The sequence below is a fragment of the Filicampus tigris genome, chromosome 5 (genome assembly GCF_054856515.1).
Source record: "Filicampus tigris isolate MCC_2025a chromosome 5, RoL_Ftig_1.0, whole genome shotgun sequence".
NCBI lineage: Eukaryota > Metazoa > Chordata > Actinopteri > Syngnathiformes > Syngnathidae > Filicampus > Filicampus tigris.
In genome coordinates, this window is record NC_141221.1 from 16,884,595 (window position 1) to 16,902,498 (window position 17,904).

Genomic DNA, 17,904 nt, shown 5'->3' on the forward strand with positions numbered 1-17,904 from the left:
CTTGCACTTCACGCGCCAGATCAACAGGGGTCTCTGTCAGTAAAAAAAACAACACACATACACTTTCACAAGTGCCATTTTATACCCTGAATGTCTAGTAGGATAAACAAAACTTGTAGAGTTACAAAGTTAATGCTGGCAGTTGTAAGTAGAAAATGTAGCTACTGTGCAAAATAAAAATAATTGACTAAACAGCAAATTACCCATATCGGATTTCAGCTACTGCCCGTCTTCTTCTATGATTTAGCTGTGACGTGTGGCTACCTCGTGATAATTAATTGGAATTGCATTGTTCTTTAGATGCCATTTTTGCTACCAGTTTTGTTTCCTGATGAAACAGCACATATTTTAGGAGTCCCCAACTAACTCTTTAGCCCCCCTAGCCCCCTAACCCTCGGGTCAATATTTAATGATCTTTCAAAGGACTGTAGCGTTCCCTCTTTAGCTAGTCCTTTTTTAACCAATAGGTAGCAGCAGAGGCTGAAGTGGAGCACCACCCACTGATCTTTAGTGACAGGAGCAAAAGATCTACATTTTACAACTACAGTATGTCTACAGTATTAGATGAGTTGTTTTATCTGGGCTATAAGGAGCAATTATAACCATTGTAGTCGCTAGAACTATGATCTCCTAGACCTGGATCTTGAAGTGGCTCCAGAAACTGTTGCGGGTCCTCTGTGTGTTTGGAGCGTGGGGAGTAATATCTATAATTAGTTCTGGGGTAATACATCTTTGCAATAGGCAACCCTGCATATTGTTTTTTTTTTTAAGTCCACGACTCTTTGGGCAGCACATCTTATTATGAAGCTTATACTGTTGACCTTTCACTCAGTAGCGAACAGACCTCCGCCAAGGCCCAGCAGTCGGCAGACCTTAGTGTAAGCCGACCTCGGTGTTAGCGGAACGAGTGAGTGTAGCATGACAAGCAGCTGCGCTAACAGTTGACGGCGGCGAGGCTGTTAGCTTCTGTCGTCTCCAGGCGTAGAAAGTCCAACGTCAACAAAGAGAAAGTCATCATGTGTTCATGCTTGGAAAAGAGTTGAAAAAAAAAAAAACCAACATTGGGAGTTATGGAAATAAATCATTTGTCATAAAAGGTTTTTATTAACTGTACAAGGTTTTAGGTCACATTTGAACTGTGTTAATGGTTATACAAGTATAAAAATAAGTTAATTACAGTTAATATCAAAACATAAGAACAAACATTCATCAATACTCAGTTTTGGATAAACGACACGTTTCGACACGTGTCTGTGAGTGCGATAAATTGTACGTTTTTGTCTGTCATATTATGAGTGTCCGTATGTGTGCCCGCACGCGTGTTTGTGTGTACATTCATTATGTGTGTGAGTTCCCTTTAAGTTTCCCATGCCAAATACTGAACCTGCACTTTAACATTTGCCCCCCAATATTTCCCTTGCCAAATAGTGAGTATGCTACTCATTGTGGTGTTGGGACTCACTCCCCATTCACTATAGTGACTAGTGAGTTAGCCATTTTGCGGTGCTGTTCAATTTTGAAGTGAATATAGGTTAACACCTATGTACACATTGTATATGACGGCAACAGCAATAACGTCATTAGTGCCGCCTTCATAGTTGAAAACAATTTTTCGTTTCACTTATGAGTCAATTATATGAGTCCACTACATACAGTACAAATCTCTATATAGTGAAGCGTGATTAGGGAACGAGTGCTTCTCTAAACAGCCCAGGACCACCAAAGCCGAGTGCCAAAACGTGAGCGAGGTTGTGAATGTTTGGGGAGTGATTGGAGCCAAGCCGCAGCGCTGCCGTGCCCAAGACAAGTGTTTTGCGGTTTGGGGGAATTTGAAGTTTTTGTCTGGATGGAAGACACCAAACTCGTCTGACCGAGCTGACGTAACACACTGGCAAACACACTTCATACCACACACACACACACACACATATAAGGCGCACATGCACGCACACCCCATCTCTCACACACAATCACACACTCAGTCTCTCTCTCGGGCACGCACGCATGAAAAAAATAATCACACTTTAGAAATGCATGCATACATAATCAGACAACACACAATGTATGTATATGGAAACACATACACATACACATCAGACACATACACACGCACACACACCCCTGCGCTCGCACACACACCATTAAAAGTGACTGGCGAGGTAGCGAGAGGAGCAAACATGTCCAAAATGTATAAATTGTCTGCAGTGAAATGTTCCTCCGGGGAGACAGACGGACAGCCAAACATCAGCCCGCCCGTCTTTCTGTCTGTCTGCTGGGCGGACTTCCTCTTGAGGAAAGGAAGCGGGCGGCCGTGTCTGCGTTGCGCGCGCCAAAACTCTTGATGAGTTCTGGACGCCGACCATCTCGTCTGCCTGGCGCAGCAGCTGCGTGTGTGCGCATGTTTTTGTTTTATCACTCTGTTAAATGTCACATTTCTGCTTTTTTATGCATCTTGAGGGACCTTTTGGAATTTTTACCACCTTGGAGCACTAATGAGAAGGCCGCGACGTTCCCGCCTCCGCCGCTGCACGTACGTCACTTGCCCATGAAAGAAACCAAGAGACCTCTTGCCCTTGCCAAATAGTGAGCCTGCGCGTGCGTGCGTGCGTGTGTGTATTTTAACCTACGGGTGTGTGCATGCATCGGTGTAAGAGTGAGTGTGAGAGTGTGTTTGCATGGTCATGTGCGTGTGTTCACATGCGTTCATGTGTGTTTGTTTTTCTGCTTGCTTGTGTGTGTGTGTGTGTGTGTTCTCAGCCACAATTTTGTGGCCCTGCCCCTCGCTTTCCCTCCTGCACCTGAAATGTTCCAACAGCCCAACAAAATGTCCGCCTAGCGTCCCTTCTTTGTTCAGTGTTCCTGCCTTACTTCCATCCATTCATCTCCTTCAGCTTGCTGATGCTGGTGCCTTTGACGGGTGTGGAGGGCGGAGGGGAGAACATGGGCAACACGGGGGTCTTCTCAGACGCGGTGAAGGCGTTCAAAAGCGAGCGGCATGATGACATCTTCTTCTTCTTCTGCACTTTATCTTTTTTTTCAAGTGTGTCCTTCTTCTCCTGCGTTTCTTTCTTCTCTGGGGTATTTTTCTTCTCCTTGTAGGAGGCTGGCGACATGCTCTGTGGAGTGGGCCGAGACACGGACAGTACGTAAGGGTGAATAAAAGTGAGGAAGAGGAGGAGGAGTAATAATTCACTTGTAAGAGGACCAAGTGAATGAGGAGAAGGTGGCAGTGAAGAGCGGAAGGTGAGGAGGAACAGGAGGTAGGCGCAGCAGAAGTGCAGGAGTTGAGGAAGAAGAGGAGGGACTAGGAGGAAGTGGCGATGAAGAGGAGACATGAAGTCAAATTTGAAATGCGGGAGTCAAAGACGAGTATTTAGAGGAACGGGAGTAACTGAGGATAAGGAGGAAGAGGAGGGGAAGTTTTAGGTAGAGGAGAAGGACACAGGAGCGGGAAGAGGGAGGTGAAGAGGAAATGGAGGGATGAATATGAAGAGGAGGAGGAGGATGAGTGGGGAGGTAGAAAAAGCGGCCAGGAGAGAGAGGTGAGGAGAGTGGAGCAATGAAGGCGAGAAGAGAGTTAAGGAGGAGGAAGAGGAGGGAGGTGAAGAAGCAGAGGAGGCGTGAGGATGAAGAGGAAAAAGTGGAAGCGGTGCACATTAAGAAAAGGAAGGGGCCAGGAGAAAGTAGAGGAGGAGACAAGAGGAGTAAGTTAGGATGAAAAAGGAAAGAGGTGAGAGAAGGGGGTGAGGATCATGACGAGAGAGGAAGAAGTGGAGGAGGTGAAGAGGCAAGATGAGGGAGGTGAAGAGTAATTGCAAGAATTGAGGAAGAAGGAGAGGGGAGCAGGAGGAGGGGGGAGGTGAAGAAAAAGTGCAGCAGTTGAAGGAGTGAAGAGGAGGGGTGAGGATGAAGATGAGAAAGTGGAGCAGGTGGGGATGAAAAGGAGATGAGCACCAAAAGGAGGGAGGTGAGGATGAAGCGCAGGACTTGACGTAGAGGAGGAGTAAGTGAGGATGACCAGGAGGAAGATTGGAGGTAATTGATGCCCCCCAAAAAGGTTTATAATTACCAAGCACTACTCTTGGATTATACACATCTTTGGCCTGTCCAATAGAAACCCCTCCCCTTACTTTGTGTGAGGAGCGTACTGTACAGTATATCAAAAGGTCGTCACGTACGCAGCAGCATAGCGTCCAGCAGCTCAGCCTGGCGGCGTTGCGGCCCGAGCCGGCGTAGCGGTTCTTCTTGGGCAGCAGCAGGACAAAGGACACGGACAGCGATAGGTGGTAGAAGCTGTGCACGTAGGCGTAATCCCACTCCTAAAACACACACGGGGGTTATACGCACTTGCACGCACGCGTCTTGATGGCAGACACGGGACGGCTGGTGGCGTGCTGATAATTAACCTCAAAGTAGAAGCGCAGCATGAGGGCCAAAGCGCCGAAACAGCAGCCAGGACCGACCTGCTGGGTGTAAACGCGCTTGTCAGGGTACACCGCACGCAGCTCCTTCATCTTCTGAAGCTGGCAGGAGCAAGAGGAGGATGATAAGGGGATGAGGACGTAGCGAAGGGGAGGATAAAGAGGTCGGGAGGTGAGGAAGTAGCGGGCACACGGAGGAATCCGAGTGGGAGGTGAGTACGAAGAAGAGAGATGATGGGAGGAGGGTGAGAAGGAAGAGGACAAAGGGGCGATGAAAGAGACAGTGGTGAGATGACAAGGAAGAGGAGGAGGTAAGGAAGTGAGGAACAATTGGCGGAGGATGAGGAGGAGAGTGATGAAGCGAGAGGAGAATGAGGAGAAAGGGACGAGGAGGTGATGATCAAAAGGAAAAAGCCGAGGTGAGGATGAAATGGAGGGGACGAGGAGAACAAGGAGCTTAGTATGACAAGGGGGACAAGAGGATGAGGAGGGAAAGGATGAGAAAGAGGCTATGGAGTCACGATCAAAAAGAAGAGATGGTGAAGAGAAGGAAGAGCGGAGAGGTGATGATTAAGTAGAGGAGGTGAGGACGAAGTGCAGGAGGAGATGGAGAGGAAGTGAAGTTGAAGTGGAGAAGGAAGAGGGTGAGGATGGAGAGGGGTGAGGAGGAAGAAGGGGCGAAGGTGAAGAGGATGGGCAAGGGTAAGACGGCGAGGTGGACGGAAATGGGGAGGAGCAAGAGGAAGTTGAAGATCAGGATGTGCGGACGAATAGGAGGAGATGGTGAGGAAGTGGCACAAGAAAGTCAGGTGTGGACAAAATATGACAGAAAGGATGAGGACCATGAGTGAAGGACAAGAAATGAGTGATGAAGGGGAGCAGGGAGAGAAAGGAAGGAAGGAAGTGGAGGAGGAGGAGCATGAACATTTGTGTGATAAGAAGGAGAGGAGGTGGTGATGAGGAGGGAGAAATGAACACGAGGATCACTGACTGGTGAAATGAAGAGGAAGTGGATTCATCTTGAACTGGTTCTACTGGTTGCGTCGCGGTAGTGGGTCAGACTCACCCATTTGACGGTGATGATGAAGACGGCAGATCCGATGGGACCCGAGTAGATCCCGTATCCCCAGCGGTCCTGGTAGATCCGCACCGCGATACTCAGAACTCCAAACATGGTCATGCTGGAACGCTGAGGCTCCTCGAAATCCCCCAAAGCTGAGTGCACAAACAAAGTTAGGATATACTTACAAAGCTACCGAGAACCATGTACAAGTCTACTGAAAAGACCACTTACAAGTCTCTTAAGAAGTAGCCTTATTTAGACTTAGAAGTCCACTGACAAGTCTTCTGAGAGAAACATACAAGCCCACATAGAAGTTTAATGTCAAGTCTACTAAGAAATCCACTTCAAAGTCCAGAAGTCTATGTAGATGTCTACTTTCAAATCTTCTGACGTCCTCTTGAATTACCTTCTGGTTTACCTTACAAGTCTACCAAGAACCACATACAAGACTACTGAAAAGTCCACTTAACAAGTCTTCAAAGAAGTACCCTTGCAATTCCACTTAGAAGTCGACTAAGTCTTCTGCTTACCACATACAACTCTACTTAGAAGTCACAAGCCTACTCAGGGAATCCACTTCAAAGTCCACTTGCAAGTTAATCCCCTAAAAAGTACCTTTAGAAGTCCACCAACAAGTCCACTACCTAGTCAACTGACAAATCTAATAGCAAGTATACTTTGAAATACACTATGAAGTCCACTAAGAAGTCAAACTACATCCACCAAAAAGTCAACCTAAGGTCACTTGGAAGCTAAATCCCCTAAAGAGTACCCTGAGAAGTCTACTAACAAGTTTACTCAGAAGTCAACCTTCAAGTCCATCTAAGTCCACTTGGAAGGCAAGTCCCCTAAAAAGTACCAGTCGGAGTCCACCTACAACTCCACTTAGAAGTCGACTAACAAGTTTACCTAGACGTCCACCTATGACCACTTAAAAGTCCAAACAAGTCCGCTTGGAAGTCAAGTCTCCTAAGAAGTCTACTTCCATGTCCACTCAAAGTTCATCAGTCTTCCAGAACCTAACACATCAAGATGCGAGATCTGATCCTATTCCCCTCTCTTGTTTATGTTTGATAGGCAAACAGGACTTCTGTTGATACTTAAAGCCTCACAAATCGAGGCCCAACTTAGTTAAAAAGTCGCATGGGTCTTTTAATAGACTCATCCAATTACAGTAGCTGTTGGAACTGTTGGCGTGTGTGTGCGTACATGAATGCGTGTGTGTACAACACATGCTACCAGCAGCTGTTTTAAGTGTGTGATCTGTATTCGTCCTACATCGCAAGCGTATCAATTTGACTGTTGCAGTGGACTACAAATCCCGTCATTGATTTGGAGTCCCGCATTGACAAGCATATTAGTTTAAATGGCAAGAAAACTACAAATCCCACCTGAATCCCATTTCCAATCACATCAAACCACATAGTGGGCTGTTGGGTGGCGTCGCGGTTGTACTCACCGATGAGCGTGACCCACATGGACAGTGCCGTGCCGTACACGCTAAAGTACTCGAGGATGTCGTACTTCATGAAGCATAGGATGGCCAGGCCCGGCCCCTCACAGGCGTGATAAATCTACACGCAACAACAAACAAAACGGATCACATCCATCTGGCACCGTAGACACGACATGGGGCTGAGGGGGTAGGTCGGGTGCTTGCAGGTGAGCTCAATTGTGGCCACAAAATAATATAATAATTGTGCAAGAAATATTTGTAGGCCCCCCATTTACGAATTTGTATCCACAAAATACTACATTAGTACTTCAATGCCACAAATGTGCGTACAATGTAATATTTTGTCAAATGAGCATTATGTGAGTATGTAATACTATTGCGTGGCCACAAATGAGCAAATTTAAATTTTGTGACAACTGAATATTATTACAGTGACAAATAAACATTTATGCGCACATTGTAGCTATTGTGTGGCCACAAATTATGTTGTCAACACAAATTCATGTCTGATGCCCACAAATTAGAATTCTTTTTGGCTACAACTGAAAATTTCATGGCCACAAATTTCTTGTGCACGTTGTAAGCATTTTGTGCACACACATTTTTATTTTTGTGGCATGTATGCAGTATTTTGCCGCCTCAGTTTTCCATCCATCCCTCCATCCATTATCTATACCGCTTATCCCCACAAGGGTCATGGGGAGTGCTGGAGCCTCTCCCAGCTGTCAGTAGGCGGGGGACACCCCACAAATTATGTTGTTTTGCGCACCTTAAAACCAGTTTTTGGCCACAAATCAGTGATTCATGGCGACAAATTAGCATTTAGTGCACACATTATACCTTTTTTTGTGGCCACAAATTAGTATTTTGTGACCACAAATTTGTGTTTGCTGGCTACAAATTAGAATTTTGTATCTACAGCTGAACTGATGGCCTCAAATAAGAGCATTTTGTGCGCACCTATTTTGTGGCCATAAATAAGTATTTTCTGTCAATAAATTAATATTTCGTGGCTACAAATCAATACTATTGGCATGTGTTGTACCTATTTTGTGGATACACAAATTTGTACTCAAGCAATCAAAACTGTCTCTTTGGTCCTTTTCAGTCGAGGGATCAATGCAGGACTTCAAAAAAAGGAAACTGAGGCACTCAAAGTAATTTGGATTAAGAGGCCTTTATCTTAACATGGCCATTTGGAGATCTGCCTTAGTTTCCTTTTTTTTTAATACAAATTTGTATTTTGTGGTCCTTAGGCAGTATTTTGTGACCACACATGAGTATTTTGTAGACACAAATTAGTACTTGATGCAGTTCCACCAATTTTGTAGCCACAATTTTTTTTTCGTTCCGCAAACCAGAATTTTGTTGCCACAACCTTGTACGAATTTAGGCAAAGATGGTCAAAACTTAAAAGTAACCCAACGTTAGGACGACGTCTCACCGCGCTGAAGAACATAGTGAAGAAGTAGACCATGGCCTCCATGTGGAAGCCTCGCTTGGCGGCCACGCTGGCAGCCGGCAGGAACACCACGCTGCTGACGGTGGGCAGCAGCAATTTGGCGATGTAGGCGCCCATCTCGGCGACGAAGGCGAAAATGCGCGTTGTTCCACAAGGTCCCGGGAGAAGGTGTGCGGGGAGCGGCGTTAGATTGAGCCGCCCAGCTGTCGCCCTATGGAGCTTTAACACCTTAAATGTCCACGCGGCGTGTGAGAAGTGCTCACGTGCGGAGTCATCGCCCGGCAGCTGTTTGCACAGCATAGCAGCCGTTCATCATGGGACGCCAGCCAAACATTTGCCGTTACACTTGTTAGCGTTGATGCTAACATTAGAGCCAAAGCTAAAGTGGAAAGAATAAGAAAAACAATGTTAATGTGAGCACTGGAAGCAATGTAAAATGTTAATAAAAGAATTATAAGGAAGGCTGTGTTGTTTTTTGTTGTTGTGTCGGACTCCTTGGCGTTTGAAATCGGCCATTAGTTATTTAGTTAGCATTAAAATATTAATAATAAATAATTGTCTGTGTGTGAATTCAAAATGTATGTAAACAATTGATGCATGATGTAGATAGGTAATAATTACTTTTGTGCCCACAAAAAATAATGTAAACAAAATAAAAGAAAAATGACGTTGATGTACGTACACAGAAAATAAAGAAAACAAATTCCATCCATCCATTATCTGTACCGCTTCTCCTCACAAGGGTCGCGGGGCATGCTGGAGCCTATCCCAGCTGTCTTTGGGCAGTAGGCGGGGGACACCCTGAACTGGTTGCCAGCCAATCGCAGGGCACACAGAGACAAACATCCGCACTCACAATCACACCTAGGGCCAATTTAGAGTATCCAATCAACTTACCATGCATGTTTTTGGAATGTGGGAGGAAACCGGAGTGCCCGGAGAAAACCCACGCAGGCACGAGGAGAACAAGAAAACAAATTACTGAATAATATTTTAAACGTTTATGTATACAGTGTACATGTTTATATAAAACATAATGTAAGTAATGTGTGCACAGAAAATAAGATAATATTTATTTTGTTTTAACATAGGCTCGCCCGCGTCCCTCGAAAGAAAAGCAGTTTGGATAATGGATGATGGATATTTGTATCAGAGAAGGTGCAGGTGGTACGCTGGAGCAAAATCAACAATAATTTCTACATGCAGTTTCGAATTCTCCACATGGTTGTTTATGTTGTTTTCTTTTTTAGTAAAGATGTCAAACTCGATCTCGTAGACGAATCCATCAGAAGCGATGCCCGGGTGCGTATCCCGTTCCAGATGTTGAACGGCTTCTTTCCCCCTGGCGGCCAACACGCGTCCCTGGAAAAAGCGTCTGGGTCTGCGTCGTCCATCTTTTTGTCGTGCGTCTCGCTGACAGACAGACAGACGAACGGCCGCCATGATGATGATGAATGGCGGCGTGTCGCTCCGTGGAAGCTTTATGGACGCGCCGGGATGTTTTACGTCAAGCAGGACGAGACGGGCCGAACGCCGGGCCAACTGTCTACAGACTTTGACAGAGACTTTCTTTTTTTTTTCGTCACTTCCTGTGAGGTGGCTGATTTATAGCAGACACTTTGGGGAAGAAAAAAAAAACTTCTGTTCCATCCAGTGGTACAAAAACACTCACTGGACACGTCATTAGGTATCAGTGGTTTTGAGGTCAAAGGGGACTGACATTGCACACGCGAATAGAGGACAAAAAAGCCCAAAAAGTAAGGTAAAAGTAAGCCAAGAATAGACCATGAGCAACCCTAAGTCATCTACACTACTGACCCCTTGCATGCTTCAGAACTCACAAAATTTTGCTCACACATTAGGAATGGGTGAAATTGCAATACCATAAAAACAAAAAACAAAGCCAAAACCCCAAATTGTGCTCCCCCTAAGAAAAAAAACGGACAAAACTGTATAACTCCCAGTAGGAATGTCATAAACACATGAAACAAATGCATAAATAGAATAAAATATGCCTTTTGCTGCTTAACTTCCACAAACACATTATTATTAATCAGAATGCCGTATTTCAACTAGTGGGCCTGCATAGAACATATTCTGGAAAAAAATATATGTTTGGGTTGACTTCCACTTTTAGCATCTTTTTTATTGCAAATGTCCTGTACCTTGCTTTTTTTCCCAGAAAAATAACGGTCACCGTCTGAACGGCAGAGTCAATCACATTCAATAGATACATGGATCACATTCAATAGATACATGGATCAGTTCGAATGTGTGTGTGAGGGTATGTGTGTGGGTGGGGGTGTGGGGGGGTCACTCATATCCCCCCAACACAAGGCAATGACACAGTCTGACATTACACTCCATGCTAACTGGGTCAACCGCAGCAACATCCATCCATCCATTATCTATACTGCTTATCTTCACAAGAGTCGCAGGTGTGCTCGAGCCTATCCCAGCAGTCATTGGGCAGTAGGCGGGGTACACCCTGAACTGGTTGCCAGCCAATCGCAGGGCACACACAGACAGACAAATATTCACACTCACAATCACACAATGGGCAATTTAGACTGTCCAATTAACCTATTGTGCATGTTTTTGGAATGTGGGAGGAAACCGGAGTACCGGTAGAAAACCCATGCAGGCACGGGGAGAACATGCAAACTCCAAACAGGGAGGCCGAGGCCGGATTCAAACCTACGACCTCTTCACTGTGAGGCGAACATGCTAACCAGTTGACCACGGCATCAATACATTTAAAAAAAAGTTTGACCACAAGAGGGCCCGTGGGTTCACAAAAGCCACCAACCCTGTTACCTACGCTACTGTTAGATATACCTGCACACTCCATGTGGCTGCTCTGGAGGGTTGGGTTCTAATACTGAAGCTAAACAAGATCCTCAGGTTGTAGAGAGGTGCCACCAGAGGTTGTATTAGAGGTTCTTTCTAGGTTCTACTGTAGCGTCTATAAAAAGTTCCAACAGTTTTATTTGAGGTTCTTTGTAGATGGTTCAATTTCAGCAAGTTCTGGGAGAGGTTCCACCTGAGATTCTTCAAAGGTTCTTTCACAGGTTCCATTAAATGTTCTAGCAGAGGAATTAAACAGGGACTACTGTAGGTTCTTTTAAAGATTCCATTTGATGGTTCATTAGACTAGAGGTTCATGAATTAGGTTCTCTTGTAGGTTCAATCAAGTGCTCTTCCAGCTGACATTTTATTTAAGGTTCTAAGTATATTGTAGGTTCTATTAGAAGTTCTAAAAATGGCTGTTTCACAGGTTCTACCATAGCTTCTTCTTCCACCAGAGGTTTCATTTAAAGTTCTTTCTTGAGCCCCTTTCCCACAGAGGTCCGAACATTTCCGACTGTTGACAACATTTTCTTCAAAATTCCCTTGTTCAAAAGTCCCTTGCAACAAGAAAAATCACTAAAACCTTTAGCAAACTGCAGAACATTCTGCAAACATTTGTGACATTGGACGAACCCTGACAAACTCTGACGTGAACGCAGCATTCGTTGCATTTGAAAACAATTGGAATTGTTTGCTGCTCAGTGGGCCTTAGAGCGGAAGTCAACCCAAACATATTTTTTTCAAGAATATGTTCCCAGCAGGCCCATTAGTTGAACTTATTTTTGCGTTTGTGGAATATAAGTTAAGCAGCAATATGCATTTGTTTTAGCCATCTCTGGGGGTGGCCATTTTGTCTTCTGATGACTAAAAATGATATCACAACTGCTCACAACGACCAATGACAGCTGACCTGTTTTCTGAATCTGAGCCGTGATTGGTTGTTAAGCAGTTGTGATGTCATTTTCAGTCGACAGAAGACAAAATGGCCGCCCCCAGAGATGGCTAAAAATGAGTGGATTAACACTTTTTCCACAAACGCAATATTTATCAGAATGCCCTGTTTCAACTAGCAGGCTTGCATAGAACATATTCTTGAAAAAAAGTTTGCATTGACTCCTTTAAGAGATTCCATGTGCCCTTTTGTGCATTTTTTGTTTTTTCTTTTCGTGCATGTTTTTGTGTGTGTGTATGTATGCCTGTGTTGCGTCCGTGTGAGTATGTGCAAGCTTGTGTGTATGTGCCCGTGTTGTGTTTGAGTGTATGTGTGCGTGCGCGCATGTGTGAAAGCCTGTTATTTTCTGCATGCATTTGCTCCTATGACGGTGACAGTTGTCGTCCTCCCCCAGCTGTCACACCTGCTTGGACATTCTTTGGAAAATGAGCACGTCCTCCCTCAAACCCCAAAGCTTCAGCCGGAATCTTCCTTCCCACGTCACAGAGTTTCCTGTCATGTCACTGGCTGCACACGCCCAACGCTCACCGCTGAATGGAGACACAAAACACACACTTGGGAGTCACAACAACATTGTAAGTACATAATGTGTGTGTGTGCGCGCGCCTGCCTATGCATGCGAGTGTGTGTGTGAAATTGAGAGGGGCGCATACAGGTGATTAATCACTTTGAAGAACACACACTCACAAGTTCTTTTGTAGGTTCTCCCATATATTCCATATAGGCTCCATTGCAACTCAGTGTTCCATTAGAAGTTTCACCACAAGTTCTATTCCATCAGAGGTTCTAAATAATATTTTACTAGATCTGAAGTTTTACAAAGGTTTTTATAGCAGGGTCTACCATCAATTCCACTAGAGGTTTCACAATAGGTTTTCTAGCAGGTTCTGCTAGAGGCTATTTAACTGTCTGTACTCTAAACTCTATCAGAAGTTCTAACTGATCTTTTAGTAGAGGTTTATTTCATAGGATGTACTAAGGGCTCCACCATAAATCCGACTAGAAATTCAGTTGCATTTTTTATTCGAGGTTGTTTCATAGATTCCATTAGAAGTTCTACCTGAGTTTTTATAGATGCCTCTATCATATGATCCATTTCTTCCATCGGTTCCATCATAGGTTCTACGACAGGTTTTATCCATGGTCCTGTCATATGCTCCATTAGATGTTCTACAAGGCATTGTATTGGAGGTTTTGCCATTGGATCCATTGTGGCTTCTACGAGATATTTTTATGGCATTCTCAACTATCAATTCAACTAGAGGTATTACCACATATCTTATTAGCGGTTTTATAGGGGTTATTTCATAGGTTGCATCATTTTGAGGTTTTCCCAGAGCTTTCGTTTGAGGTTATATGAGAGCCTCTACCATAAATTCTGTAGGTGGCATTTGGTGTTTCATCAGAAATTTTATTGGAGATTCTTTTGTAGGTTCTCATCTATGTTCCATTACAGTTTTCTAGCACGTTACTCTATACCATAAGTTACGTTAGATGTCCCAGCAGACATTTTATTTTATTATCTGTTCTTTCAGAAGTTCTACTATAGATGCAATCAGATGTTCCACCAGACATTTTGTTGGGGGTTCTGTTATAGGTTCTGCTGTAGATTCAATTGTACATTTTACCAGAGGTTTCATAGTAGGTTCTACCATCAGTGATATGCAAAGTTCCTTCAAGAGGGTTCTTTCATACGGTATTCCCTAGGTTCCATTAGAAGTGCTCCAGTTGCAAGGCCCAGTTCCAGTTGAGGTTTCACCAGAGTTTTTATTAGGCGTTCCCCCAACCATTTTATAAATGGTTATTTCATAGGTTTACCGTTCCATTCAGGGTGTCATGTAAATGTTGTATTAGAAAACAAGTGTGTCCTATCATGCTGGGAACATGAACGTGGAGAAACTTCATCAAATGGAATGAGCGGACCCTCAACCCTCTCAACCTCGGGTGAACCCTCACTACTTGAAGGAAAGTGCCAAGGGCATCAAGAAGTTCTAGAATGTGAAAGTGGGAGAACAGGCAGCATCACCATCAGCTTGTAAAAAGTCATTCTATTCTGCATTTTAGCATTAGTGTGCTATGCAGTGAACAGGGTGACGTTGTCTTCTGGGAGAAGCGGGAGCCTCCAACCGGGTCCCGTTTTAGGAGGAGCCTGCCCGTCACCCTTCACGCTAACTTTGTGTTTTGGCAGAGAAATGAAAAGAAGTGCTCACGTCTGCCAGGACGCGTTGAAATGTGAGCAGGCTCCTCTCGTCACCTCCGGACCAGGCAGTCTAAACATGCTGTGGGAACGGAACGTAGCGCAGACTTCCTGGACGCATCTGAGAAAACACTAAGCTTCCTCCTCATTCCCCAATGCACAGCAGACACCTTTCAACCCCCACCGGGCCTTCTTCGCACAATAGGTCCCAATGCTTCTGTTCGAGCCAGGTTCTACCGCAGAGCTTCTACCAGCACTCTGTAAAATGTGCAAAACCATAAGATATGGAAGAAGTACATTTTTAAGCAAACAGAGGTTCCAGAAGTTGTTCCAAAAGCAATTCGATAAGATTTTCTTTCTGCGGTTCTAAAATAAGTTTTAGTAGCACTCGCTTATGGTGGTCTAGCAAAGGTTTATGTTCTACCAATAGTTCCCTAAGATAGAAATCTTAAAAGGGAAGACGTTCTTCCAGCAGTTTTGTATGATATTTTAGTAGAGGCTTCAGAAGAAGTCCTACAAAGATGTTCTAGAAAAGGTTCTACCAGCAGTTTTGTAACGTTCTACCAGCTGATATAATGTCTGTAGAGCATCAGTTTTATAAGATGTGGTCAAAGTTCTATCAGCTGTCTATAGGACTTGCTATCAGTTTCAAAGAAGTACTGCCAGCACTTCTTTAAAATGCTCAGACAGAGTTTACAGAAAATCTACCAGCAGTAACATGAGACGTACTTAAGGTTCTAACAGTAGTGCTTAAAGATGTTCAAGCAGAGGTTTCAGAAGTTCTACTGAAAGTTTTATACCTATAGAGGTTCTAGATGTTCTACCAGAAGTGTTTTATGATATTCTATCAGAGGTTCTAGAAGAGGTTCTGCCAACAATTATATGTCTCTTTGTTTGATATACTTGTGAATGTCTGCCTACTGTTTATTTTTGTGTCTTATAAACCCATGTGGGCAGGCCACCTTTAATTGTGCATGACGCTAAATAAAAAATAAACAAACAAAAGCAGTTTTATCCGAGTTTGGAAAAAGAAGTTCTCCCAGCAGTCCTGGAAGATGTTCTATCTGAGATTCTAATTGAAGTTGTAACAGAGGTTCTGTAGATGCGCTGTGAAACGTTCCTTCCAATGTTCTCTTGGAGGTTGTCCATCCATTATCCAAATTGCTTATCATCACGACGGTCGCAGGCGTGTTGGAGACTATCCCAGCTGTCTTCGGGCAGTAGGCTGGGTACATCCTGAATGGGTTGCCAGCCAATCGCAGGGCACACAAACAAAAATTCGCACTCTCAATCACACCTAGGGGCAATTTAGAACATCCAATCAACCTATTTTGCATGTTTTTGGAATGTGGGAGAAAACCGGAATACCCGGAGAAAACCCACGCAGGCACAGGGATGACATGCAAACTCTACACAGGAAGGCTAGGGCCGGATTGGAATCCACAACCTCTGCACTGTGAAGCGGACGTGCTAACCAGTGGACCACCGTGCCGCCCTCATTGAGGTTGCATTATATAATGTTTTCGATGAATGAGTTCTATCACACGTTACCATAGACTCTATAAGATGTTGTAGTTCCTGTTCTGTTAGACTCTGAGTACCTTGTAGGTAGAAAAGCACCATGCACGTGAAAGCCCATTTGACATATTTACCATATGTACTAGAAGATTTTATTTCAGAGGTTCTATCAGATGTTTTATCACAGTTATTAGTACACGTTCTACCGGCTGTTCTGTAAGATGTTCTATCAGAGGTTCAGGAAGAAGTTCAAGTTTAAAGATGGTCTGGTGCAGGTTCTATCAGATCTTTTATTATAAGTTATATCCGATGTTTTAGCATAGGTTCTGTAAGATGTCCGGTAAGAGCATGGTGAAAAAGTTCCAGCAAAACTGTCAGATGTTCTGTAGTTCTGTATTTTCCATGGGTGTTTCAACATGTGTATTTTCTCACGCTCCTCAGTGAGGCCTTGCTGGGACATCTGAGTGTTTCTGTTGTTTTGTGATCCTGCGGTTCTCTTTTAAATGCCATCACCCTCACACACTCTTTGGCATCCTTCTCATGTGCCAACAAACAAACCACTTTTGAAATGTGTGACAAGGACATTGTGACAGGGTCAGGGGCGGAGCCATGACCGACTGCCCACCCAGTGAGATTCATGAAAAATAAATATATATTTAAATTATTAAATTCTTTTTTAATTTGCATTTTGTTGTGTTTTTTTTTATTTTATTTGATTGAATATTAAGAATGGCATAATTGTGGTTGTCTAAGGAAGATCTGAACTTCATATTATTCAGTTTGTCATTTTATTTGAATGTACGATGTGTCGGGACAGGAGGATTGTGCTCAGTGAGAGAAATATTCAGGCCCATCCTGATTTTTCCAGGCCCACCCATTAGCCACGTTCTGGCTCCGCCCCCGGTCAGGGTCATGTAAGGACACGATGATGCCATTCTGATGTAACGGTAGTGGTGTGATGATGGCATTGTTTTGAGATCCTGTCGCTATTCCATTTGCATGTTAGCGACATGATGGTGGTGTTCTGTGAGTATATTAGAGACATGATGGTGACCTGTTGGTGACATTGTAGTGGCATCCTAGTGGTATGCATGTGGCATGTTGGCAACATGATTCTGGCATCTTGGTGGTATGTTAGTGACATTCTTGCAACGTGATGGTGGCAATGTTGTCGTGTTTATGTGGCATAGGCCAGGACATGATGGTGGCGTTCTGGTCGAGTGGCATACGTGTGGCATTCTGGAAGCATGTCAGTGACATTCTGTTGACATGTTAGTGGCATTCTGTTACCTGGCATTGGCATGCTGTTGTAGTTAGGCAGCATGTTAGGCGTATAATGGTGGCAATCTGGTTGCATTCTAGTGGCATGTTACTGACATTTTGGTGACATTTGTATTCCGCTTTCTGACATGGTGACATGGTACGGAATGTGAGCTCGGCCTGGTCTGGGATTTTAAGGACATTCAGGAGCACGCAGATGCATGACAAGGCTTGGTGAGGCGTGCAGAGCAACAGAAGCAGCTGTGGAAACAGCGACGCAGACAGCAGAGCATGAAGGGAGCGGGGAGGAATAACAGCAGGAAAAGGAGAAGGAAATGGTGGTGGGGGGAAGGAGTAGACGAGTAACAGGATAGGAAGACGCCATGATGGGAGGAAGACGACATGGTGGGCAGACACGGTGGTCCGCAGACCACCGCCATCAATCTGAAGAGATGAAATTCACCTGGAAGTAAAACAACTTTCACACTCCCTGCTCACGTGAATGCATTTTTTTAATCTTCTCCAACGTTTTTGTGGTGAAAGAACATCTTGTTTTAAGGTTAATCTCGGGGGAATACACGTGAGCGCATGTACTCACGTCACATAGCCGCCTAATAGCATGCAGCATTGAGGTTCTTTCATATGTCCTACTCTGAGTCACCGGACATGATATTATAGTTTATGAGGCTTTCAGAAGTTCTACCATAGGTTCGATTAGAGGTTAG

At 44.3% G+C, this 17,904-nt stretch overlaps 1 protein-coding gene across 2 annotated transcripts; it reads right to left on the bottom strand.

Moving 5' to 3' along the window:
• Positions 1-1,124: 1,124 nt before the first annotated feature.
• On the bottom strand, positions 1,125-9,156 carry mymk (myomaker, myoblast fusion factor). 2 transcript variants are annotated; one of them, XM_086030981.1, is made up of 7 exons: positions 9,085-9,156; positions 8,385-8,781; positions 6,944-7,058; positions 5,488-5,636; positions 4,407-4,466; positions 4,179-4,319; positions 1,125-3,116 (listed from the first exon to the last, which is right to left on the bottom strand). In XM_086030981.1, exons 2-7 carry the CDS (start codon positions 8,700-8,702, stop codon positions 2,865-2,867), a joined length of 1,035 nt encoding a protein of 344 aa, XP_085887107.1. In that variant the 5' UTR covers positions 8,703-8,781; positions 9,085-9,156; the 3' UTR covers positions 1,125-2,864. The 2 variants fall into 2 exon arrangements, with proteins under 2 accessions (XP_085887107.1, XP_085887106.1); XM_086030980.1 differs by having other exon boundaries at positions 4,407-4,523.
• Between the last annotated feature and the right edge of the window lie 8,748 nt (positions 9,157-17,904).